At 52.1% G+C, this 24,340-nt stretch overlaps 1 protein-coding gene across 4 annotated transcripts in view; it reads left to right on the top strand.

The window, feature by feature from the left end:
* The window catches only part of MYO1C (myosin IC), a 35,752-nt gene extending 12,421 nt beyond the window's left edge, over positions 1 to 23,331 (top strand). Inside the window, exons 2-32 of one of the 4 annotated variants that reach the window (XM_063294590.1) lie at positions 4,499 to 4,657; positions 5,136 to 5,251; positions 5,880 to 6,078; positions 6,611 to 6,691; positions 6,972 to 7,151; positions 7,451 to 7,549; positions 7,635 to 7,748; positions 8,560 to 8,631; positions 8,810 to 8,929; positions 12,132 to 12,217; positions 12,645 to 12,750; positions 13,120 to 13,200; positions 13,614 to 13,705; positions 14,457 to 14,551; positions 14,685 to 14,731; positions 14,845 to 14,925; positions 15,018 to 15,123; positions 15,502 to 15,619; positions 15,962 to 16,075; positions 16,161 to 16,237; positions 16,333 to 16,401; positions 16,641 to 16,725; positions 17,133 to 17,292; positions 17,776 to 17,859; positions 18,154 to 18,247; positions 18,346 to 18,401; positions 19,298 to 19,433; positions 20,560 to 20,630; positions 20,837 to 20,934; positions 21,696 to 21,795; positions 21,953 to 23,331. In XM_063294590.1, the coding sequence (XP_063150660.1) occupies positions 4,532 to 4,657; positions 5,136 to 5,251; positions 5,880 to 6,078; positions 6,611 to 6,691; positions 6,972 to 7,151; positions 7,451 to 7,549; positions 7,635 to 7,748; positions 8,560 to 8,631; positions 8,810 to 8,929; positions 12,132 to 12,217; positions 12,645 to 12,750; positions 13,120 to 13,200; positions 13,614 to 13,705; positions 14,457 to 14,551; positions 14,685 to 14,731; positions 14,845 to 14,925; positions 15,018 to 15,123; positions 15,502 to 15,619; positions 15,962 to 16,075; positions 16,161 to 16,237; positions 16,333 to 16,401; positions 16,641 to 16,725; positions 17,133 to 17,292; positions 17,776 to 17,859; positions 18,154 to 18,247; positions 18,346 to 18,401; positions 19,298 to 19,433; positions 20,560 to 20,630; positions 20,837 to 20,934; positions 21,696 to 21,795; positions 21,953 to 21,979 (3,090 nt within the window). In that variant the 5' untranslated portion in view covers positions 4,499 to 4,531 and the 3' untranslated portion in view covers positions 21,980 to 23,331. The other 3 variants (XM_063294574.1, XM_063294583.1, XM_063294568.1) reach the window with 3 other exon arrangements.
* Positions 23,332 to 24,340: the final 1,009 nt, after the last annotated feature.

Below are 24,340 nucleotides of genomic sequence, written 5' to 3'. Positions count from 1 at the left end.
TAAAATTTGTACTGTGATAAACTGAAGTTGTTCATCTTTATGTATTTATGTGTTTATAATATTTGTAGATCATTTTTAAGGGCAGGAGGTCTTCCAGAGCACTCATCGGATGCAGACCAATATCAGTAATTAATAGACAAGAGAAAGAACGTCTATCCTGCAAATGAATTGCAGCTGGGGGCCAAGGAGAGGCCCAGGATTTCCCAGGGTGCTGGGGCGGCGGGAACCCTGATGGCCCTTGATCCAGCCCGAGGGGACATGGGGGAGAAGGCCCTCTCCTGTCAATCTGCCTCCAGAGGCGATAGGCCAGGAGGGCCATCTTCAGCTGACCGGACTCTTGGCCATATAAAGAAGGAAAGTGGACCTTCAGATCTGATGGGGACTGACTATTTCTCTTGCCCAGCAGTGTGTTTTATAGCCGTCTTCCCTTCTTGCTAGGAGTTCGGTGTCCCCCCGCAGAGCTGGACCTCTTGGCTGTTCTGTTGAGCAATAGAAGGCAGCATCGCCTCTTCCCTTCTTGTGTGGGTTAAATCTTGTTCAATCCATCTGCTCAAAAATCACCTTTGGATACTTGTGGCAGAGCTTCCTGGGAAGCAGGGCATTTCTTCTTTCAAGTGTTTATATCCCACCTATTCCTAAAACCTCACTGAGGTTTGTAATAAATCTTGTGATGGTTCCCTTACTGTGGCTAACATCACCCTTTCCTGTTTTTGTAGTTTTTATCATTTTAAATAATGAATGTTTTTATACAGTTAATTGGTTTTTAATTAAGTGTTGTACGCTGCCCAGAGTAATTTCCGTTGAGATAGGTGGCTATACAAATCTGATAAATAAATAAAAGACAAAACATAAAAATAAAAAAAGTCATTCTCAAACTTTGTCCTCATGAGAACCTTATATGCAGGTCAGGAAGCTGCAGTACAGGCAGAACATGGTGAAACCAACTGGCTTCAGGTTGGCAAAGGAGTGAGACAAGGCTGTATCATCTCCCCTTATTTATTCAGTCTATATGCTGAATGTATATTAAGGGAAGCTGGATTGGAAGAAGGTGAGTGTGGCTGTACAATTGGAGAAAGAAGCTTGAATAATCTGTGGTATGCTCATAACCATACTCTGAAAGCTAAAAATGCAAAGATTCTGCAAGCTCTAGTAGTAAAAGTCAAGGAGAACAATGAAAAAAATGGGACTAAATATAAAAACAACCAAACTAATCACAACAGGCAGAGCAACCAGCCTTCGAATTCACAATGAAGTTATCGAGGTGATGGAGAGCTTCTGCCTTTTAGGATCAACCATCAACAGAAAAGGAACAAGCAGTCAAGAAATATGCCACAGACGAGCACTCAGTAGAGCAGCCACGAAGGCCTTGGAAAAGATATTCAGATGCTGGGATGTGTCTCTACCTACAAATATCAGAACTGTGCAAGCCACAGTATTCCCCATGATACTCTATGGAAGCAAAAGTTGGATTTTGAAGAACCAAGTTAGGAAGAGTATTGACACCTTTGAACTTTGGTGTTGGAGAAGACGTCTGAGAATCCCATGGACAGCCAAGAAAAGAAGCCAATGGATCATTTAACAAATCAGCCCAGCGGTCTCACTCAAGGCACAAATGGCCAGGCTCAAATTGTCCTACTTTGGACACATGAAGTGAAGACCCAGCTCTCTGGAGAAGGCTGTAACGCTGGGGAAGGTAGAAGGAAAGATAAGAAGAGGATGACCAGCAGCAAGGGGGAGGAACTCAGTTACAGAAGCGCTGAGTGTGCCTTTGGAAGAGCTGAAGGACCAGGTTGAGGACAGATAATTACAGATAAAATACATCTTACATGGTCACTAAGAGTCGAAAACAGCTTGATGGCACGTAATCAATCAATCAATACTCAAACCTAAGTAAATTAAGGCAGCCCATCCACCATCAACCTCCAACACCCATGTGGAGAAGGAAGGTCTTAAGTGCCTCTGGAAAAGCCAAGAGTTCAGGGGATTCCTTAGTTGCAGATATTGGTTGATGCCGAGGGTGGGGAGCCACTGAGCCTTGAAAAGGAACCTTGATGGGTTCCCAGCCTCTCATGTTGTCTGGGGTGGGGTCCCCCATTTGCCCTCCCTCAGAAGAGGCATGGATGGGTTGCATCCTGTTGGAGAAGACCATTAGTAAGTGCCTGGGCACTGAGTCAGGCACAGCATTAGAGGTCATTGCCAGAGCCTTTGATTGGACTGGGTAGCAAATGTGGAATTATTGCAGCAACTGCAGCATCAGGGCAGGGCTGCTAAATCTACTCCCTCCTCAGGGAACAGACAGACCGCTGCACTGGGAGCCAGGGGGTATGGCCTCTTCATCATCGCTCCAGCAAGCAGTATCTGCCCCAGAAACCTACAGGCAGTTCCACAAGCAGGGACGAGCCAGAATCCACAGAGCAAGCCTGGGGCCCAGGTGCCCCTCAGCCGTCCCCATGCCCCATCCTCAGTGGCTTTCCCCAGTTGCTCCAAGCCCGTGCACCAAGGAAGGCTGAGGAGCCTAGTCTGTGGAGCGTGCTGCCGAGGCCAGATAACATGTTCTCTGTAGGGACACCTGCTGTGGAGTCCTCTCCTGAGGGTTGTGGGGCGGGCGCTGATCCCCTTCCTCTTAGTTGAAGGCATCCAGGGCCCCTTTGGAGGGCCAGGGCTCCTGGCTGTAAGGCTGTTGGCTTTGTTTCTGATGGTTTGTGTAAGTCGGATTTGATGTCTGAACTGCCCTGGGCTTCTCCAGGCGGAAGAACATCAGAATAAGGAGGCCCAGCTGGCCCCCCGCCCCGGGTCAGATGGGAGCTGCCAGAGACACCGCTGCTTCCCTCATGCTGCACGGTGCGGTTTTCCTCTGGGTCCCTGCTCTCAGGCTCGACGCACCAGCTTGTGTTTGTGGGGTGCTCCCTGCAACCCCCTCCTGTCCAAAGAGGTCCACCCCGGGGGGAGAAACCCAGGTGGAGCATGTTCCCTTGTTCTTCCGCCAGCTCCAGGCCTCCATCGCAGCAGCAGCAGCCGTGTCTCCCGGGCCACCCGCAGGGCTTGTAGAAAAACAAAAGGCCGTCTGTGCTGGATTCGCTTTTTCCCTCGGACTGCGGCAGCCTTCGAGAGCAGCGTGGCTGGTGCGATTCTCGGGGCTGAGAAGGTCCGGCCTTGTGTTGTTCAGAGGGTTAGGGTTTGAGTTTGCTCCCTAACTCCTCTGGGTCCTCCAGGAAGGATGGTGAGGAGACAGAGAAATGTCCTGCCCACATCAGTAGGACATGCCATGCCATGCCATGCCTTGAGTTGGTGAGAGAATCAACTAAGCCCCATTCCCTCAGCAGGGGTGGGAGCTGGCAGATGGGTTGCCCTTTGCTTCCGAGCGGGAAGGCTGCTTCTCCCTGAGGAACGCAGATGTGCCTCCCTTCTCCCAAAGCATCTTCTGGGACTTCATGAGGGCAGGTGATGCTCTGAGCAGCAGGAAGAATTTTCTCCCAGGGCTCATGCCCTGTTCCAGCTGGTTTCTTGAGTTGCCTTCATTGCTGGTGGGGCAGGAGACGAGAGACACGCTCTAGGCAGCTTCCTTGGTGTACGAGTAGCCATGAATGTTGAGGGCTTGTGGTCACAGATTCAGCAGAAACGTTCGCTGATTCCTGTTGGGTACCACTTGCCCCACCATGAGGTGAGCTGGAGGGCCCTCTAGGAGGGGTGTGTGGCCACGGGCAAAGAGTTGGTCAGCAGGGAAGGGGATGTGCAGTTGGAAATGCCTGTACACCCGAGGTTCTCGTGTTGCTCTGCCTGGCTGCCCTTCTTGGGAAGGGTCCCTTTCGCGTTAGTGTTGGTTCTTGGGGTGGGGGGAGTGGGGGTGCTGCCTGGCCTGATTCCTGGGCTCAGGTCCCTTGCCTTACAGCTTGGGGCACCCCCTCAGTGCTTCAGCATTACAGTTTGTGGGTTCTTTTAAATTGGCAGTGGTCCTCCCTTGCTTCACTCTTCTTCCTCCCAGGAGCTTTCTGAAGAAATAAAGGTGCCAAGTGCAGCTGCCTCATTGATTGGGGCCACGCCCTGATTCAAACAGAGGCTAGACAGCTGGGGGGGGGGCTTCATTTGGATTCCTGCACTGATGGGGGGGGGGCTTGAAACCTCAGCGGCCTTTCCTGCTCTGGGATCCCAGGAAAGAGAAGAAGTGAACGATCCAGGGTGGGGGGCGCAGAGGAAAGCAGGATGGACCACCCAGAAATGGGGGGGGGGACTTGCGGGGAGTTGTTCAGGAAGGAAAAGGCCTTCAGTGGCCAACCCGTGGAGGCAGCTGGGCCCACGGGAGGCAGACAGCACTGGAAGGGTGGGAGAAGCAGGTCCATTTGGGGGTGTGGAAGGGGCCACATGGGCCCTCCCTACAGGAGAGCCAACCTGAAGAGGGGGAACTTTGCTCTGTGTGGCTGGCCTGCCCTGCCCGAGTGCTGAGGCAGAGCAGTTGGCGGGGCTCCTGGGTCTCAGCTGGGCTGTTCGGTGCCCCTTGCAGGCAGCTGGCAGTGACGGTGTCCAGTTAGCAGTGATGGAGAACGCCCTGACAGCCCGGGATCGAGTGGGAGTGCAAGACTTTGTCCTGCTGGAAAACTTCACCAGTGAAGCCGCCTTCATTGAAAACCTGCGCAGGCGGTTCAAGGAGAACCTTGTCTACGTGAGTGCGAGTCTCTGGGCAGCCATCCTGCTTGGCCTAGTGGGTCAGGGGGCTCCCTCTGGGGCCTGGTAGCCCCCAAATCAGGACTCCCGTGGGTGCCTGGGGTGGTCTCCCCACAGTGGAGACTAGGGTGAGAAGTGCCCAGCTCCAGCAAGCCCCTTCTGCTCAGGGTGGCCTCTGGGTGGACAGATGGGTGCTGGGGCCAGGAGCCCAGGGGGAGTCTTCCTGAGAACACATTTGGGTGTCGTCTCGGGGAGGGCAATCCAGTATGTGCGCCAGATTAATCATCCACTGCAAGCTGGCTCCTGAGGGGGAACTGATGCATCCTTGTGGTTCTAGGATTGCATGAGGAGAGAAGGAAAAGGCTTTTGGTCCCTGGGTCAAAGTCGGGGGCTGTGGGCCCTTTTGATGGGAGCCCTGCTGAGCTAGGGCACTTGCCCCCTCCCTGCTGACCCTTCTGGGTTGGCTTCCTCCTCAGACCTACATCGGCTCGGTTCTGGTCTCGGTGAACCCGTACAAGGACTTGGAGATCTACAGCAAGCAGCACATGGACCGCTACCGTGGTGTCAGCTTCTATGAAGTCTCTCCTCACCTGTGGGTACCTGAACAGGCATGATGCTGTCCCCACCCCCCCATCCCACTTTACTCCTCCTCTGCATGGTCAACACCAGCTAATGGCGTGAAAGAGGCAGCAAGGAGCTTTCCTGCTCCTTTGCCCAGCAGCTCAGCAGGAACAATGGAGCGGGTAGAGTGCCCCACTCAGAGAGAAGATGTGCAGCCCTGGCAGAAATGGCTGATGCCAAGGAGAGAGAGAGAGTAGAGGCCACAGCTACAGGGGGCAAAGCCCTGGCAGCACTCTCCTGCTGCTGCTTCAGGATTGGCCCTCTTGGGGCTCAGTGGGAGCCAGACTCTACCAGGCGGTCCCTGGCTCTGGGCTGCTTCCCCATGCCACCCCTTTGTGGCAGGACAGGCCTGCCAGCCCCTGATCCCGAGCGGCTGGAGGAGAGGGCCTTTCTCCAGCCTCCTGCCATTCTGTGAAAACGCCAAGTCCATCCCGTCACGGCCTCGTGCCATTCTGGATTGTTCCTGCTGTGAGCAGGGCAGCCCTTTTGTGCAGCCAAGAGTTCTGCTGCCCTAAAGATGTGTTTGTTGGCTATAGCCGTGGCCTCCCTGCTGGCTGAGAACAGTGGCTAAGCAGGCGGTCTGTTCCCCTTCCTTGCAGCTATGCTATCGCAGACAATGCCTACCGCTCGCTGCGGACAGAGAGGAAGGACCAGTGCATCCTCATCTCAGGGGAAAGCGGGGCAGGCAAAACAGAAGCCACCAAGAAGATCTTGCAGTACTATGCTGTCACGTGCCCGGCAAGCGAGCAGGTGGAGACTGTGAAGGACAGGCTGTTGCAGTCGAACCCGGTCCTTGAGGTGCGTAACCCCTGCGGCTCAGCTGGGGAAATTGGGAGGCTGATCTTGCTGTGGGACCTGCCAGGGCGTTGCGGCTGTCCTGAATCCGGACCCCCCAGACCCCTTCCCCATGCTCAGCGGTTGGCTGTGAGCAGGTGCTCCCAGCCACCACACAGCTAGAGCAGCTGTTTCATTGTGGGCAGATCCCGGAAGATTCACCTCCTTTGGGACGCAGCATCAGCCTCCCTCAGAGCATGCTCTGCTGGTGGAGCCTTCAGGGTCGACTGTTCTCGGCCTGGCCTTGAGACTGAGGGACAGCTGCTGGGGTTGATAATGGTCTGCCTCGCCCCCTCCCTCCCCTGGCGCAGCCCCGGTGTGTCTGCAGCCTCCCTCCTTCCCCAGGGAGGCCTCACGGGAGCCGGAGGCAGCGTGTAGTGGAGGGGCTTCTGGCGGGGGGCCTGGGATCTGAGAGGTGCGCAGGGCCCAGTTGGGCTCTGCAGGATCCCCGTCTGGATTTCTGCTTTACGCGGTTGCGGTTCTGTTTCCTGGTCAGGCCTTTGGAAATGCAAAGACCCTGCGCAATGACAACTCCAGCCGGTTTGGGAAGTACATGGACGTCCAGTTTGATTACAAGGTGTGTGAGTGGATGAGGGTGGTGGGTGACGGCCAGAAAAGGGGGAGGTCCGTGAAAGAAATCCTGGCTTTGCTCGGGGGCCTGGGACTTCTGTGGGCTTATGTGCCCACTCCCTCCAATTCACAATTCAGCATCGATTCCCTCGGCCCACCCCAGAGGGGCTCCCTGCCTGTCCCCCCCCCCAAGGGGACCAGGCTGACCGCGTGGCCTATTGCCTGCAGCCTCTTCCTTGCGCCCAGCTTTGCCCACAGCACCCACGCCTTCTCTTGCATTGCCCTAGGGGGCGCCCATTGGGGGTCACATCCTGAACTACCTCCTGGAGAAGTCGCGGGTGGTGCATCAGAATCATGGCGAGAGGAACTTCCATATCTTCTACCAGCTCTTGGAGGGTGGGGATGAAGAACTGCTCAGGCGGCTGGGGCTGGAGAAGAGCCCCCACCAGTACCAGTTTCTTGTAAAGGTAAAGGGAGCTGGTTGGCCTGCCCCCTCCCCCTGCAGGGGGCCTGGGGAAGAGGGCCATGTCCCACAGCACAGCCGGGGCCCTGACAGCGAGGCCCTCCTGCCTGGCTTTTCTACAGCCTCAGCCGCGGCGGCCGCTCTCCTTTGACCACACTGATGGCTGCAGGGTGTGCACACAGGGGAATGTCTCTGCCTGTGTCCCGCCGTCACCTGGGTGCCACCTGGTTTCCCAGGGCAAGGCAACCTGTGTGTTGGGGGTGGGGGGAGAGCAGGGGTGAGTCCCTTTTGTCCCCTCTCCAGGGCCAGTGTGCGAAGGTCAGCTCCATCAACGATAAGAGCGACTGGAAGGTGGTGCGCAGGGCGTTGTCTGTCATTAACTTCAGCGAGGGCGAAGTTGAGGTGAGGAGCCTGGTGTCTCTCCTGGAGTGGGAAAGCCCTTTCCTAGGAACATGGTGGGATTCACAAGGGTCTTCCTTTGTGGCAGGATCTGCTGAGTATTGTCGCAAGCGTGTTGCACTTGGGGAATGTGCAGTTTACAACTGATGAACAGGGCAGTGCGCAAGTGACCACAGAAAACCAGATCAAATACTTGGCCAGGGTGAGTCACAGGATCTGTCGGTCTCCAAAGGCCTCCACTTGATGCACACTGAAAGGACAAATAGAAAGTAAAATGTACCAACTGTATCAATCAAAGTGAATATTTGTAGCTCAGGTTTGAACGGTGGAGTCCTTGGTGCTCTCTGAGCCTTGTTGTTTTCTTGCAGACGTTTCATTGCCAGGCTAGGCAACATCTTCAGTGCGAAGAGGGAGTGGGCCTTGCTCTCTGTTTATATACTGTGGTTTGTCTAGCTTGTGTTGGTGGAGGTGGTGTTCTCTTCTTGGGAGTTCCTTGATTGGGCTGTTGTTTGCTGCTTGGTTGATTGAGTTAAGAGTTCCTTGATTAGGGTATATTGTACTGTTTGATTGTTCATCTGGTGTTAATCCTAGTGTTGATTGCTCAGTGTGTGCCAACTGTCTTCGGAAACTGTTTTGAATGTATTTCAAAGTTCAGTCATGCAGAAATTTACTTTGAGATCATCCCTGGCTCAGCTGAGGTTGCCCTAGGAAAGGGCGCAAGGGGTCTGCGGTCAAACGGGGTGCTCCCTTCTGCCGTTCATCCACTCATCTGCGGAGAGCTGGTTCTGTCTTCATGGCCCGCTGTGCTCAGAAGGGAGGCTGGGAAGGGGTCTGGCTGAGCCAGGGCAGGTGGCAGGAAAATAGGTCTGGCTGAGCCAGGGAAGTGGGAGGTGCCTAGCCACAGCGACCTCCCTCCTTGCCACCTTGCCTCTCTACCCGAATCTCAGCCCTGTGACCAGGTGCAGAAGGGACTGGCTGGTGGCCTCACGCTTCCTTTTTTCCATGGTTTGTAGCTCCTGGGACTCGAAAACTCTGTCCTGCAGGAAGCTCTGACCCACAAGAAGATAATTGCAAAGGGAGAACAGGTGAGCGGAGAACAGCAAGCAGCACGGCCTGGGGTGCGGTCTGGCGGCCATGTCCAGCCCAATCCCTCGGCAGCAGGCATTGGAATCCCAAGGGCCTGACCTGGTCCTTTCCTTGTAGTGAGAGTTCAGGGCGGCCCTGGCTGGGGACCAGCTTTCCCCTCTCTTTCCTTCCTTGCAGCTGATCAGCCCTCTCAGCCTAGAACAGGCCGCCTACGCCCGGGACGCTCTGGCCAAAGCCGTGTACGGGCGCACCTTCTCCTGGCTGGTGAATAAGATCAACAAGTCCCTCGCCTACAAGGTGAGCGCATCTCTGCTGCACCAGGTGTTGCCCTGTGTGGATGGTTCTCTTCAGAGGCCAAAACAGGCCCGCAGGCTTTCCACGAGGGAGTGCTTTCCCCCAGGAGCAGCGCCGTCGCCAAAGCTTGCCCGCTCATTCCCTGTTCCGATGGATCTCAGAGAGGAGATGTTGACTGGATGTTGCATTCTAACATCGCCATGAAGCAGCCTCACATCCAGGGCGGGAAGCAGGGTGCCCACAGCCTCTGGGAGCTGTTGGTTTGCTTGCAGGCAGAGAGCATTGGGCAGGTGTATGGAGTGGCCAGGATGTCCCTGGTGGCAGAAGGTCAGCCAGCCGCAGCGGAGGACCAGCCCAGACAGGGGCCTTCAGCAGGCAGGCCGTCACTCCTTCTAGACACGTGGCCCTTGACTGTGCCGGCCAGAGCGGGGGGAGCCGCCTTCCTCTGCCCGGTGGGAGAGGTGGCCTGGCGAGACTCCCTGAGGGCTGCTCCAGGGCTGGTGGCCTTGTGCAAGAGAGGCTGCCGAGGCAGAGGGACAGTGCGAGGAAGTGCACCCTGGCTGGGTAGCAGAATGGCTACCTGCAGTTTGGATGTGAGAATTGTGCGAGGCTTCCCCTTGATATGGAGATGCCGCAGAGCCACTGGTTGGTGCAAGGGGATGAGGGTGATGGGAAGCATCGGAAGGAATGGGGCCGAAGGCCTCTGTGGTGCAGCCCTCCAAGGGAGCTGATGCGGTTTTCCCGGAGGATGGTGTTCCTGCTGGAAGGGCCCCGACTGAGCCCTCAAGCTGGTGTGGCCATGGCTGTCTTGGACATGGCGTAGGAGACGTGAACTGGTTGGGAAGTGTCTTGTGCAGAAACCCAGTGGTGTTTGGAAAATGTCTGCATTGGGGCATTCTGCACTTCACCTGGCCTGCTCCGAGGAAGGAACATAAGGGATTTTTCTGAAACCCTTTGGGCTCCTGCTGGCTCCCCTTCTTAGGGGAGGGGGCGTTTGGTGGTTTTAAGCCATTTCAGGTGAACTGGAGCCACGAGGGAGTCTCCTGGACACGGCTCACTCTGCAGGAGACACCGCCTCGCAACGGCCAACTCATCTCCCTCCCCGGCAGCTCCCCAGCTCGCACATCTCCCTGTGGGGCAGGCTCTGCCCTTGAGAAAGCAGAAATCCCCGATATTTTTGTTTTGCCTGCCACAGATGTGCCAGAAAGAATTACGCAGACCAGTCAGGAAAACTTCAGCGTTGTTTTTGCTCGGTAGGCAAGTCCTGTTCAGCGAGTTTTATACAGGCCTCATTTGCTGTGGCATTTTGCTGTTGCTACTGTCTTAATGTCTTTTTATGCTGTTTTTATATATTTTAATGGGAAGATGTATTTATTTAATTTAGAGGCCACCTGCTTCTAAATAATTCTGGGTGGTTGACGCTTTAAGAGCAAGAACAATAAAGTAAGAAAGAAGTGATAGACATCTGGAAGAGATACTGAACCAAACAAGCCAAAAAAAGTTGGGAAAAATACATGTATTTAAGGTACCAGGCTAGAAACCGGAAGACTGAGTTCTGGTCCCACTCTAGGAATGAAGCCAGCTGGGCGACCCTGGGCCAGCCACTCCCTCTCAGCCCCAGGAAGGAGGCAATGGCAAACCCTTCTCAAAAACCTTGCCGAGAAAACTGCAGGGACTTGTTTGGGCAGTCACCAGCAGTCAACACTGACTCGAAGGCATGTGCATGTGCACCACACAGTGCAATGAAATGCAGTGCAGAGGAAATGTATCTTCTCTCAATAATAAAGCCTTTGGGGCTCTCTGGAGTAGCAGTTTGCGTGTCAGAGGGACCTTGCTGCTCACCAGTTCTGCAAAACGGCCACACCTTGTTCTCTAGCAAAGCCAGCAGCTTTTTCTGCCCCAGCTCCACAGACAGCAGTCTCATTCGCCCTGGGTGCCCTTTTCCCTTTGGACAGACCAGCCTGCATTTGACCTCCTTTCCTCAGGGCACTGTAAACTCTTAATGGGCTGCCAGTCTGCTCTCTGGGGAAGCAGAGCCCAGGGTGGCATCAGGCAAGCCACGTGTTGTGCTGTCAGGTGGATATTTTGAGATGAATCCCACCCTTTGTCCCCTGGTGAGTCTGTATGGACTCCGAGCTGTCGGCACAAAATCTGGCACTTAAAAAGGCAACACGAAATCCCCTCATCTTTTCCGCTGCCATAGCTCCGATAGCCCCTCCCAGGCGCCCCTCAGGTCGAAGCTCCTGCGGCTCCCAAAGGACCACCCGGCCCCCAGCAAGGGCCCCTGGCTGGGGTGAACAGCCTCTCTGCCTTTGGCTATGACTTGCTGCTCATAGGGTGACATAGAAGGACTGTGGTAGCTGCCCCCCTAGCTTGACCATGAGATTTCCAAGCCCGACTTGAGGTGCTTTCCTGGAGGAGCCACCTGGTAGCCCAGGAGCCGGGGGGTGGGGGCACCTGCTGGGCGTCTGCTGCTGCTTAGCCAGCTGGAAAACCCAGTTTTATACCTCTTCTCCCACCGCCTGCTTTGGCAGGCTTTATACTGTATATTGCTTTGACTTTGATTTTTCTCTTGCTTTTAACTGTTGTTGTTGGACTTCGGTCTTCTGATGGTTTTGGTTGTTTTAACATTCTTTTCACCTTGCCAACTGGGAGTATTAATAATTGTAAATTGCTGGGAGTCCTGTACTTTAGAAATCTGCCTGATAAAGTCTGTTCCTGTCTGACTCGGTTGGATCAAGCCCCGGCAGGACCCTCCGGCCACCACGCAGCTGCTTGGGATCTGGGAAGCCGCAGCGCTCTCCTGGGTGGCTGTAATCGTGTCTAGGGAAGGCATGAAGCTGGCAAGGGTCTCCCTGGGCCTTGGTCAGGGTCCTGCTCTTGCTGGCCTCCGGCTGGTGTGGTGGCCCAGGGAGGCCTCAGCTTGAAAAGATCTCTGGGTTGCCCGTGTTCGTTAGGAAGGCTCAGTCCTGTTTGCGTGAATTGGACGGTTCCCAGCTGGCATTGGGATGGGTTGGCTTCTTCTGTGGGGGAGCGGGGACACCCCTCCCGTGGATGGTCTTCCCTGCAGTTGGATCTGCAGCCCTGTAGACAGCAGGCAAGGTGCTGCCCTTCATCTCTCAGAGGGGGGCTGGACCCCAGGTTTTCCTCAAGGGTTAGGGGTCCTGCCTCCCTGCCCATCATTATTCTCCATCCCCCTCAATAGGAAACAGAGTACATGGGTTGGAGAAGGAGTTCGACTGTGCTGGGACTGCTGGATATCTATGGCTTTGAGGTTTTCCAGCACAACAGGTGAGTTTCTGAATGCTTTGGGCTGCTGGTTTTCTCATCAGCTGGGAACTTTAAGGTAACCTTTTGGCAGCCTGACTGCCCATCCAAGGCTTTGCCTGACAGACCAGGGTTGTTTTCATGCTCTGTCAATGCTTTGTAGTGGCTTTGCAGGGTCCACAGCCAACCCCTACCCCGAAGCAAAGCCATGGCACTTCACATGGTGGAGATGCATGGCTTCCTTTTGGGAAGCCTTTTCAAGGATCTTGTGCTGCACAAGAGGTCGGGGCACCTCTAGGAACTGCCTCGGGTTTGCAGAGCTGGCACAAGCAGTGCCAGCCGCTCCAGCATCCCTGTGTGAGGAAGGAGGTGACCGGGAGGCCCCTTCTGTGGCCAAGGATTGGCTGCCCTGCCTCTGCCTTCCTGGAACGATCTCTCTGCTTCGTTACAGCTTTGAGCAGTTTTGTATCAATTACTGCAACGAGAAACTGCAGCAGCTGTTCATAGAGCTCACCCTGAAGTCCGAGCAAGAGGAGTACGAGGCCGAAGGCATTGCGGTGAGACTCGCTCAGGGCTCCACCTCGCCTCCTGGGATGTCCCCATGCCGGAGGGGTTATGGCAGTGGCTCGGTTCTGCCCTGGGCTTCCCCCCAAGGTGGTTGCGCCTTTGCAGGCATGCCAAGCTTCCTGCAAATGGGGGAGAAAGCACCACTCCTGGCTGGTGCTTTCTCCTCCATTTTAGACTTCAAGGGTGGTTGGTGGGCTCTTGGGGCGCTCCCAGATCTCGCAGAGGTGCGTTAGAGAGAGTGAGGGGAGAGCCAGAGGGGCTGGGCTGGGCAGACGGTCGGCCCTCTAGACAGGCAGGCAGGCAGGCAGCTTCTCTGCTGAATTGCACCTGTTTCCGTCTCTCTCTTTGCAAAATGACAGTGGGAGCCAGTTCAGTATTTCAATAACAAAATCATCTGTGACTTGGTGGAAGAAAAATTCAAAGGCATCATTTCCATCTTGGTAAGTCGTCAGAGGAACGGGCCATCTGAAGAATGAGGGCAGCCTGATGGCTCTGGCCCCATTTGCTGGATCAGCCCTTCCTGCGTCACGTCCGCTGGCCTGGAGGAGACAATGTGGATGGAAGGTGGCCTCCCCGTGGCTGCCTGGGCTTCTGCTACCCAGTCCTTTTCCGCCGGAGACGGCATCTGCCCCCAGAGGGAGGGTCGTGCCAAACAGCTCCAGAACCATTCTGAGGTCGCGAGGGTGGCGGTTACAGCCGTGGGGCACTTGTGGGGAGCCATCCCCCTTTCTGGCCCTCTTCCCACATGGGCCGCTCACTCATCACACAGCCAAGGGAAAGGTGGCGGGAGGGTTTGGGTCCTCCCCTCCTCCCTTCTCTTACCCGTCATGGGCCGACTCGGTTTCCTCCGCAGGATGAGGAGTGCCTGCGACCGGGAGATGCCACGGACATGACGTTTCTGGAGAAGCTTGAGGAGACCATTAAGAACCACCCCCATTTCCTCACGTGAGCTTGCTAGGGCTGTCCGAGGAGGTGGCAGCGGCGGCACAGTTTTCAGGCTGACGGACAGGAGGGAGAGGGCCTTTGGGGGTTGGGCTTTTATTGATTGATTGGATTGCTATGGCTGCCCATCTCACGCATGTGACTCTGGGTGGCTTATGAAATTGTTTTATGTTTTAACAATAACAATACCAAAAAAAGCCAACGGGCAAAATATCCATACAAGTGTTAAAAACATTAAAAAACCATGCAATACAACCAGTGGGTGATCACAGTCAATTCAGGAACAGCATCGCCACTTCATAGGCTCTGCACCGCCACCTCTGATCCCTGGACCAGATGACAAGGCGTCTTGTCTCTTCTTTGGATCTTGCCTCTTGTAACCATCGGCATCCTGGGGGGGTCAGGGAGGGAGACCCAAAGGATGGGACATTGTGACATCGCATGCAAGGCTATAAGGAGCACAGCTTTTGTGTCATAATCTCTCTGTGTTTCATCAATTCGATGAAATCTTGGCCTGCTGCTCGTAACTGAAGCAGCCCTGTCGTGGCTTTCCCCATCTATAGATGGTACTCCCAAAAGTGGTAGGACCAAAACCCTTCGGCATTAAGATGACCCCGTTGTTGCTCAGTGACCAAGTTCCCCCCCCTCCCAATTTTGCCACAGCATTTCCTCCACCCTCCCTGAGTCCTTGGCTGAGCCAGCCTGGCCAAGCTGCGGATGTGATCCTGACCCTCTTGGTGTGATTCCTTCACAGCCACAAGCTGGCCGATGCGAAGACCCGGAAGTCCTTGGGCCGGGAAGAATTCCGTCTCTTGCACTATGCTGGGGAAGTCACGTACAGCGTCGCAGGTCAGCCAGCCAGCCTTCCTGCAGCGCCACGGGGCTGTGTGCATTCCTCGCCTGGCTGCATCCAGGTGTCTAACTGGAGGGCTTTCTCGCTTCCCTGCTGCTCACACTGTGGGTTTCTGGCCTTCCTCCCCAGGTTTCTTGGACAAGAACAACGACCTGCTCTTCCGGAACCTCAAAGAGGTGAGCCCGGGGAGGCCCCCCCAGCTGAGTGTGGTCTCTGTGGTCTGGGATAGGCTTCACACAAACCCCCAGGAAGATGTAATCTTCTGTGGTTTCGTTTGCTGCACTTCCAGGCGATGTGCAACTCGGAGAATCCCATTGTCACCCAGTGCTTTGACAGGACGGAGCTGACCGACAAGAAGAGGCCCGAGACGGTAAGGCCTCAGCAGAAGCAGCTCTGGGTCCACGCGATTCTCCTGATTGTGGTGCCTGATTCGCATTTTCTCTAACCCCTCTGGTCTTGCAGGCAGTGACCCAATTTAAGAACAGTCTCTCAAAGCTGATGGAGATCCTGATGTCCAAGGAGCCCTCCTACATCCGCTGCATCAAGCCGAATCATGCCAAGCAGGCCGGTAGGTTGGAGCCTCTGCCTGGCCAGCAGGGCCTCTGAGCCCTCCTTTTCTTCCCCTGCCAGACACTCTGGGGGGGTTGGAGCCATGGCTGGCCACTCTACGAAGGAGGAGTGCTGGCTGGGTCCAAAGCACAGGTTGCGCAATGCCTCCCTCTGCTGCTGGGATTCCTGTCCTGATCTTCGTCCCCTTCATTTATGGTGGCCGGTTCCTCAAGGGCTCTTTGCCCACCAGACCCGAAGCCTATGTCTACCTGGCTGGGATTGGGGCTCAGATGCCCAGCCAATTGTTCTAACCTGGTGGAGGGCAAGGGCGGCTGTTTGTCTAACTGGTGCCTGGGCATGGGCGCTGGACTCAAGGGATGACTCCGTGCATTTCCAGGCCATTTTGATGAAGTTTTGATTCGGCACCAAGTAAAATATTTGGGCTTGATGGAGAACCTGAGGGTGCGCAGGGCTGGTTTTGCTTATCGGCGGAAATACGAGGTTTTCCTGCAAAGGTACAGTGGGAAGACAAGTGTCCAGGCTGTACTCCCAAGGTGTGGGTACTTAAGGAGGAAGTTATTCAGAAGGCGCAAATGGGCGAGTAGATCCCAGTGGGGAATGAAGAGCCGCACTGGGAATGAAGAGCCGCTCGTTGGATGCCAAGCCTCTGCCCTGGCATCTTTCCCGACACTTTTTTGGGCCAAAGTTGCAAACCCTAGTCTTTTCCGAGGCTGCCCAGGCAAGTTGAGCGGCTCGGCAGGAGGTGGCCACGTTAGCAGCTTGCCTCTTTTTGAAGAGGAGGCTCCCTCTTGCTGTTCTGCATCCCATGAACTGCCTGGCTTCTCCCCTCTGACCAGGTACAAGTCTCTGTGTCCTGACACGTGGCCTACCTGGGATGGGCGGCCGCAGGATGGAGTGGCGCTCCTCCTAAAACACCTTGGCTTTAAGCAGGAAGAATACAAGTTGGGCAGGTAATTGTTTGAAAATGGGAATGGTTTTCTGTCTGTGGAAATAGAGGGGGACGCTTCTCTCTTTCATAGATGCATTTATTTCCAGGACAAAAATATTTATTCGTTTTCCCAAGACCCTGTTTGCGACAGAAGCAGCCCTGGAGATCCGAAAGCAAAGCCTAGGTACGTCTCTCAGACACTTTTAAGTATGTACGTCAAGTTGACTCACCCTCTGCTGTTTGTCTGGCTTAACCCCCATTTTTCCCCCACAATTTAAGCCACAAAGATCCAAGCAGTTTGGAGAGGCTTCCTTCGGCGAAAGAAATTCCATCAAATGAAGCATTCAGGTAGAAAGACAGCCTTTTAAATAACATGGGGTGCATTGCAACTGTATGTTGTGTACAGCTTTGCCTTCGAAAGGTCAGCCGGGGTAGGCATTGTGGAACACTGGAGATCTCCTCATAGATGGGCTGCAGGGGGTTATTTCAAGAAAGATAATAAACAGGTGAATTGGAAGCAGGTGCAGAATGGACTGGAGGTTCTGCATGGTTAGCCCTTAGAATTCCTTCCTATTCCTTTTATACAGCCATCACTATCCAAGCTTGGTGGCGCGGAACGCTGGGACGCCGGAAGGCCGCTAGGAAGAAGTGGGCAGTAGAGATAATTCGGCGGTGTGTAAAAGTCGCGGCTTTGCTGTAGGGGTGGGCCATCTTTCAGTTGCTGGAGGGGAGTGTCGGGGGAATTCTGGAGAGGGTGCCTTGGTCATGTTTTATAGCCTACCTACCTGTTTTGTTTCACTCCCCCAAATCCATAGGAGCTTATGCCCGTGCACAGTTGCAGGAGGAGGCAAAGGCGAGGGCAGCTGGGGCTGTTTGTGCATCTGCCTGGACTGGTCTGGCATGGCTGGGCTGCTGCTTCCCACAGAGACTTGCCGGTCCAGCATTTGCTGTTCTCTTTGTCCTACAGTACATACCCTGGGGGGCATCACTGTCACCATGAGTTTGAAGTAGTGGTTCTTGGTGGCGGCGGGGGGGGGCAACAACTTTCTTGAGTAACCCTTGTGTGTCTCTGCCAACAGGTTCATCAAAGGTTTCATTTACCGAAATTACTCGCGCTGTCCTGAGAATGAATACTTCCTCGACTACATCCGTTACTCTTTCCTGATGAACCTGAAGCGCCACCTGCCCAAGACCGTCCTGGATAAGTCCTGGCCAGTGCCTCCACCGTCCCTGAGGGAGGTAGGTGCCGAAGACCATGTCCACGACTTTAGCAGATTCTGCCCCTAGAAGGTTCTCGTTCCCACCAGATGCGGGAAAGCGTAAGAATGACTTAACAGCATCATGGAACATTATCCCCAAAGGTCTTGCCATGTCAGAATTACTGCGACTAAAGCAGCTTTTTCCTGTGAGTGTGCAAGCAAACCATGATAAACTAAGGCTGTATTTAATGCATGGAATGTAGCAGGAGTGGCACCAGGATACCTTCTAGTAGAGTAAAAATGTCAATCCATGGCACATGGTGCCACTTGCCTGAAGACTGCAAATTGAACTACCACTCGTTTGAAGGGTGCAGAGTCCCTGTGTCCATGTGAGCACCACCAGGGTGAAGACAGAGGAGCTTTTCTGACAAAGCGAGCCCCTCTTCTCCCCCCACCCCATATTCTCTGGGTGTACTCTTGGTCCCTTGAGGGTCCTGCCTCAGCTGCCCCCCTTCTTTTTCAGGCATCCCAACTGTTGAGAGAACTCTGTATGCAGAACATGGTTTGGAGTTACTGCAAAAGAATCAGTCCAGAGTGGAAAATGCAGGTGGGTGGCCATGAGGCTTTCCTCCAGGATCAGGCGGGGCCGTTTCACCATCCTGATCGGTAGTTTTGTAGGTAGAGGGTCATCAGCTATGTAGTCAATTTTATGGATGGTTACTGGAACTCGTGAACCACACCACAGTGTGTTAACTCTGATGGAACCAAAGGGTATCTCCTGAAGGAATCCAGGGCTGCAGCCTGCAATGAATCTCCAAAGAGAAAAATGGAGAATGTTGCCCCTTTGCCTGGACAGCCTACTGACCCTGGTTCCTTTGTCTTTTTCCAACCCCCTCTGCAGCTCGAGCAGAAGGTGGTGGCCAGTGAGATATTTAAGGGGAAAAAGGACAATTACCCACAGAGTGTTCCTAGGCTGTTCCTTAATACCCGTCTCGGTAAGTGCTGTTTCATCTGGATGTGTTTCACTCTTCTAATAAGCTGCTCCTAACTTTCTTTTTCTTCCCCTTTTTTTTCCTTGGGTGGGGGATGACAGGTAGTGAAGAAATAAACGCTAAAATCCTTCAGGTACTGGGAAATGAGGCGCTTAAGGTGAGTCCCCCCTTGATCCCTCCCTCTCACCAATGGGCAAGGGGACAGTGATGCCACAAAGCCTTACCAGTGCAGTTTCTGGTGCTGTTCGGCAGATATCCAGGGTGACTTTCTTGGGCAAGCAAGGGAGAGCAAGTGTCCAGAAAGATAATCCTTAGTTTGTATCGCCTTAAAGATTAGCAAGGTGTACCATTTTGTAAAATGCTGTCCACTTCTTCATATTATTCTGATATCAGAGCATGTATTCACACATGGTTGAGTTGGGGATTTGTAGGTAGAGGAAGAATATTAAACAGCGAAATCCAGGGGAAATGAAATGCAGAAGGTGCAGACCTTGTACTTACGGACAGTGGCCATTCTCAAAACTGTGGTTATTTATGACACAGACCTTTTGCATTGGTAAACCGATTGCCATATATAAACCTGTTAGATCCATGGGCAGTGAAACTGAACTTTTTAAAAGATTCCAAGTTAGCTGTTTATCATCATAAATTATTCTTTTACTCAAGAATGACTGCCTTGAAGATTTATTATTCAAATTTTTTTACCACCCATCTCCCCCAAAAGAGGGACTCTGGGTGGGTCTCATATGGACCCTGGAGTAGAATTACACCTGTGGTTTTTTGTTTTGTTTTGTTTTAATGTTTGTTGTTTTTTTTGATGTGAGAGTCCTGTTAGTCCTGTGTACAAATGCAAGTGCTTTAGAGAGACGTTTCAGCTTCCTGGGCACCACAGGATCTAATTACACTCATTCATCTTCCTAACATTTGATAAATCTTCAAGATGGCCAAGATTCTTGATTATCTTGGGGTGCAAACTGTATACCTTTTAGAAAGCATTGTTGGCAGTTTAAGGCCCATTAAAAGTGTTATTTTGTGTTTTACAACCCTTTTTAGTATGCTGTTCCAGTGATCAAGTATGACCGGAAAGGCTACAAGGCCCGCGCCCGGCAGCTGCTGCTCACTCAGAATGCAGCTATGTTGGTCGAAGAGTCCAAAATTAAGCAGCAGATTGACTATGGCAACCTCACAGGTATGAAGAAGGTGGTGGAGCTTTTATTGGCACGGGAAGCTAGAGCACCATTTTGGAGCAAGATTCCTTCCCTCTCACTCCAGGCCATAGAAAATTGGGTATCTGGTCTGAGTTTGGGTTAGGGATGCAGATATGGAAGCAAATGCTTGTCTCTCCGTAGAATTAGAATTCTTCGAATTAGGGAATCCTAGAGTCTGGCAGCAGCTCAATTCAGGAATCGTCAAGACAGGCTGTCCAGACTCTGAGCACATCCTATGAAAGAGAGTCTGCAACTTAAATCCCATTCGAATTTGCTGAGGAACCGTTGGCTCTGTTCCCCCAACAGGCTTAACTGGAACAAGAGGGGTTGGTTAGTGGCCCCCTACATTAAGCTCCCAGTCATTTTACATGTAGCCCTAAATGGTCCCAGCGCTGCACAGGGTTATGTTCAGTCTACCCAGTCCATCATAAACACCCAAACCTGGTCACTGGCCCTTTCGGCATTCCTGGTCCTCCTAGCAAGAAGGCTGGAGGGAAAGAGCAGCTGAACAAGGAGCCTTTCTCTTATGGAGCATACTGCCAGGGCCTGCCAGTGGCAAGCACACCTCCTGAATGCTGATTGGTTGCAGGCGCCATGCCGTGTCCCCGTGCCTCCTTGGTCAACGGGGAAGGGACAGTGATGCTGTGAAGCCTTGTCAGCAGGGCTACTGGTGCAAGAGCTGGTGGGCACACATGGGGGCGACGCTGTACTCCAGAATGGGGACTTTGTGCCCATTAATGTGGTATCATGCTCCCAGATTCGACTGGGTCAACTATGTGATGGCCGGAAGTGCAGCTTTCACGCTGGCTGTGAATTCTCCTAGTTTGACATACTTCACCAGTTTGCTATCAGAGTATTGTGAGGTTCTTTGTCAAAGGCTTTGCTGAAGTCAAGATGTATTGGCTCCACAGCATGTCCACTGCTTATTAAGGGAGTTACCCAAAGGGGGAAAAATTGGGGAAGAGGAGCCCAACCAGACCTTCTCTTGACAAAGCCACATGACTCGTAGAAAAGCTGTGGCAGGGGCTGGTCTTGCGCTCTGAGGAAGGAAGCAGAGAGAGGGGATGTGGTATCTGGCTTTTCAGGCATCCCTTTTTTGTCTTGCAGGCATCTCAGTCAGCAGCCTGAGTGACAGTCTTTTTGTGCTTCATGTGCTTCGGCAGGACAACAAGCAGAAGGTAGCTGCTCAGTGCACACTGGAGCCACGACAGTCTAGAGAGGGATGATGGGCTTGGGTTGCATTTAAGAAACAGCGACTCCCTTCGATGATGTGCCATCACATGTCTGGCATTAGCTTCTGTCTCCTTCTGCACCTCACCTTACCTGTCTTCTAGCCATACCAGCAACACTTTAAAACCCTTTTCTTGGTCCTTTTTTCCTTCAGGGAGATGTTGTGCTGCAGAGTGATTTTGTGATTGAAACTCTGACTAAAATTGCCATAAATGCCAACAAAGTCAACAGTGTTAATATCAACCAGGGCAGGTGAGTTTGAACAATGTGCAGGTTTTCTTCATGAGTCCAGTTCTGTGGTGGCTGATCCATTTGGGTTAGGAGCTGCCCTCCTCCAGTGCTTCAGCATGAATCAGTGCTCAGTCCTGCTCTCAAAGCAGTTCACAGCATCTTCTGCCGTGAACATGTTAGTCCTGGTGAAAGATGTTCTTCATTCAGGCAGGTTGGAAACCCAGTTCAGCTCCAGGTCCTCCCAGCAGGCTGGAAGTGAAGCCCTGTGCCTGGGTTGCTCTGGCCCTGGGACCACCGGGCAGCCTTCTTCAGGCTGTTTGAATCAGCTGCCTCGTAGGTAGAACCGTGGGTTGGTGGCAGGGAAGACAGACGGAGCAGCAAGCCAAAGCTCTCATCCCTGTGATAAAGCAGCTAGAGATCAGGTTTTTATTTCATTTGCTCAGAAATGAATTGTTTTAAGCTACTGAGAATGACAAGTTTTGTGAAAATCTTAGCCCAACTACAAATTCACTACAGTAATGTCCAGAAGCCAGCCTACATACTGAGATTGCAGTGGCCTAATTTATATAGTTGCACAGATTGCTGAGAACCAGGCACAATAGGTGAGAATTGTTCATTTTATTTTACCTTTGATCGAAAATAGAGCAGCACTGAGCTGGATTGGTTATGCAGAGGCCAACTTGAGCAGAATTCTGCTCTCCTGTGGTTGCAACTGAAAATTTTTCTCCCTGGAACTGGAGTTGAAATGCCCTAATAAATCCTAACTGTCCCCACTTCCCCAGCATCAAATTCACAGTTGGACAAGGCAAGGAAGGCATCATTGACTTCACATCAGGATCTGAACTGCTGATAGCCAAAGCCAAGAATGGTCATCTGGCAGTTGTAAGTGATCCTTTGCTTGCCAAAGCTGAAAGCAGCAACCTTCTCTCACAGATTGGGCACCAAGTAGCTGGGCCTCCTTCTTCAGGAGGTGGAGGAGGAGGGGAGCACTAGATTGGGAAACCCACAGCATCTCTTACTGCTTTTCTCTCCACTTCAGGTGGCCCCTCGCTTGAATTCTCGATGATGACGGGCACTTCTCTACAAGGGACCTCTTCCTCCGTTAACTAATTCAGTAAACTTGGCTGGATGTCTTCCTTTGCCCTTGATCAGGGAGGGGCCTTGCTTTGCCTCTGCTCTCTCCGGCTACCAATGATTTGCACTTCCAAAGATCCCTCCCTTAGTTCTGTCCTTGGTTTTCATCCTGTCCCCACCCAGTCCAATTTGCCCTAGACAGACTGGTGGGTGGCCATAGTGCCCACAAAAAATAGTGAGGTAACCTGCAGAGTTGTCAGCCCATCCCAGTGAAATGCCAAATTTTATACTAAAATATTTTATAAAGAAATCCTCTCCTAGGTTTTTGGGTGCTTTGTATGAAAATGTAACAAGCCATAATGTACAGATGAAATTTTGTAAATATTTCCTCCTTGTATGGGATGTTTGCACTATGGAAATTATTTTCTTATTTCTAATTGGAGAAATTGTGATAATCCAAGAGATACCAGCCTTCTTGGCCTTTCCATACCCTCCCCCTTCCCTCTCCTGAAAATTTCCCAAGACTTGGCAGTTGCTGGTTTGGATGGATTCCTTATATCTGCACTTTCACTCAGCCAAAGGGATTTCAGCAATATCTTCTCCACAAACTGACCCCATTAAAAATGGGTTCTCTCTTCAACACAATACTTGTGGTCTCTAGCCTCCTTTGCAGGGAAGGCTGCCTTGTTAAATTTTAACTGTGGCTTCCTCAACACATTTTCCATTTTCACGTGACACTGACCTAGCCCCAAAACTAGGTTTCCATATACCAAGCAGTTTGTTGTCTACTGTGATATACAAACTGGCAGTATCTAGTTTACCTTTCATGAAAACTATTCAGTGATTATTGCTTTGTTTGCAAGCTGTCTTTTAAACACTGGGCTCTTTTGCCTGATTCAGAATTTTTAAAATTTTTATCAACTTATTCAGCTTGCTTTATTCTAGCTTTCCTTGGGAATTCAGCTGTTCAAGGAGCCAAGTTGGTTTGTCCTCTGAAAACTGTACACTGATCGAACTCATGTTTTTTAATTGGAAAGAAACCTTTTCAGGACAAAGATTTGGGAACAAGCTGCTTCACTGGCTATGGCTGTTGATCTGAAATAAGCTGCTTTTTGCCTTACATAGAACCTATCATTTGCTTTTCCATAAAGGATTTGTTTGTATGTATACTTAATTTACTGCTGCCCAGGTTGAGACTGAATTTTCCTTTCCTACATGGTGACAAATGCTGTGTCATTTCTAAAATGGGATCTATGCTATGATGTACATAAGAGTTAAGGCTCTGTGCAGTGTGCGATATGAATCAAGATTTATCTGCCAAATAAATTTTTACTAAAATCCTTAGTTTCTTTGGTTTGTTGACCAAGCTGGAATTCTGCAAATTACATCAGACATATTGCCTTAGTTGGCCCTCATTTAAACACACTTCCCCTGCCCTCCTCCTCCTCTATTAAAAGGATTGCAGGACAGGTGATCTGCCTGATACCCTGAGGAGCCCATTGCTGGGAGACTGGCAAACCCCACTTCCAGCAGTGTTTGGGGACAGTTAGAAGATGGAAAACAAGGAAGGAAGGTGGCCTGCTACTTTACAGGAGGGCATTCTTTGCAGTGGCAGATGCAAAAAACTTGGGAAGACTGAAGCCAAAGGCCGTATTTTACCACTTTTCCCCCAGATTGGTCTGAAGCAGCAAACTTGCACAAGCATGAGCCGGTTACTACTGCATATCTACTTAAGGCACTAGCAATGGAGAACAATGAAATGCTTAGTTGTGCAAGCAGGTCCATGTCTTGATTACTCCTGTACTCTGATTGATTACGTGCCGTCAAGTCATCGCTGACTCTTAGCAACCATGTAGATTTTCTCCATGACTATCTGTCCCATCGCCACTGTTTGAGTCCATCCACCTTGCTGCTGGTTGTCCTTTTTTTCTCCTTCCTTCCAACTTTCACAATAAATTCTAAATTTAAACTGACATTAAAGAGTTCAGGAAACAGGTGGGGTAGGTGTTCTTGCCTTGACATCAGATTTGGTTATTTCACACACTATGCTTATTTAACTTTTTAGGTCCAAACAATACAGTGAACCATAAACTAATGCATCAGGCTGGATTGCACCACATGCCAAGCTGCCTGTACCCTCAAAGCCCACGTTTTGTTATGCAAATAGAGTGTCAATTGGCTCACTCAAGCTGGGCAACACAGGCGCAAAGCACCTGTCTGCAGCTCCTCAAAACATCCAAACCCTTAAACTTTCTTGCAGCTGCTGCAGAGGGCAGCCACATGATTACCAACAGAACTGGAATCACAGGTAAGTAACGTGCATTCCTGCATGCTCTGGATCGCATTGTATTCT

This window comes from Candoia aspera, chromosome 1 (genome assembly GCF_035149785.1).
Source record: "Candoia aspera isolate rCanAsp1 chromosome 1, rCanAsp1.hap2, whole genome shotgun sequence".
NCBI classification, from domain to species: domain Eukaryota; kingdom Metazoa; phylum Chordata; class Lepidosauria; order Squamata; family Boidae; genus Candoia; species Candoia aspera.
Note: the sequence above shows the minus strand (reverse complement) of the source record. Positions and strands in the feature narration are given on the sequence as shown.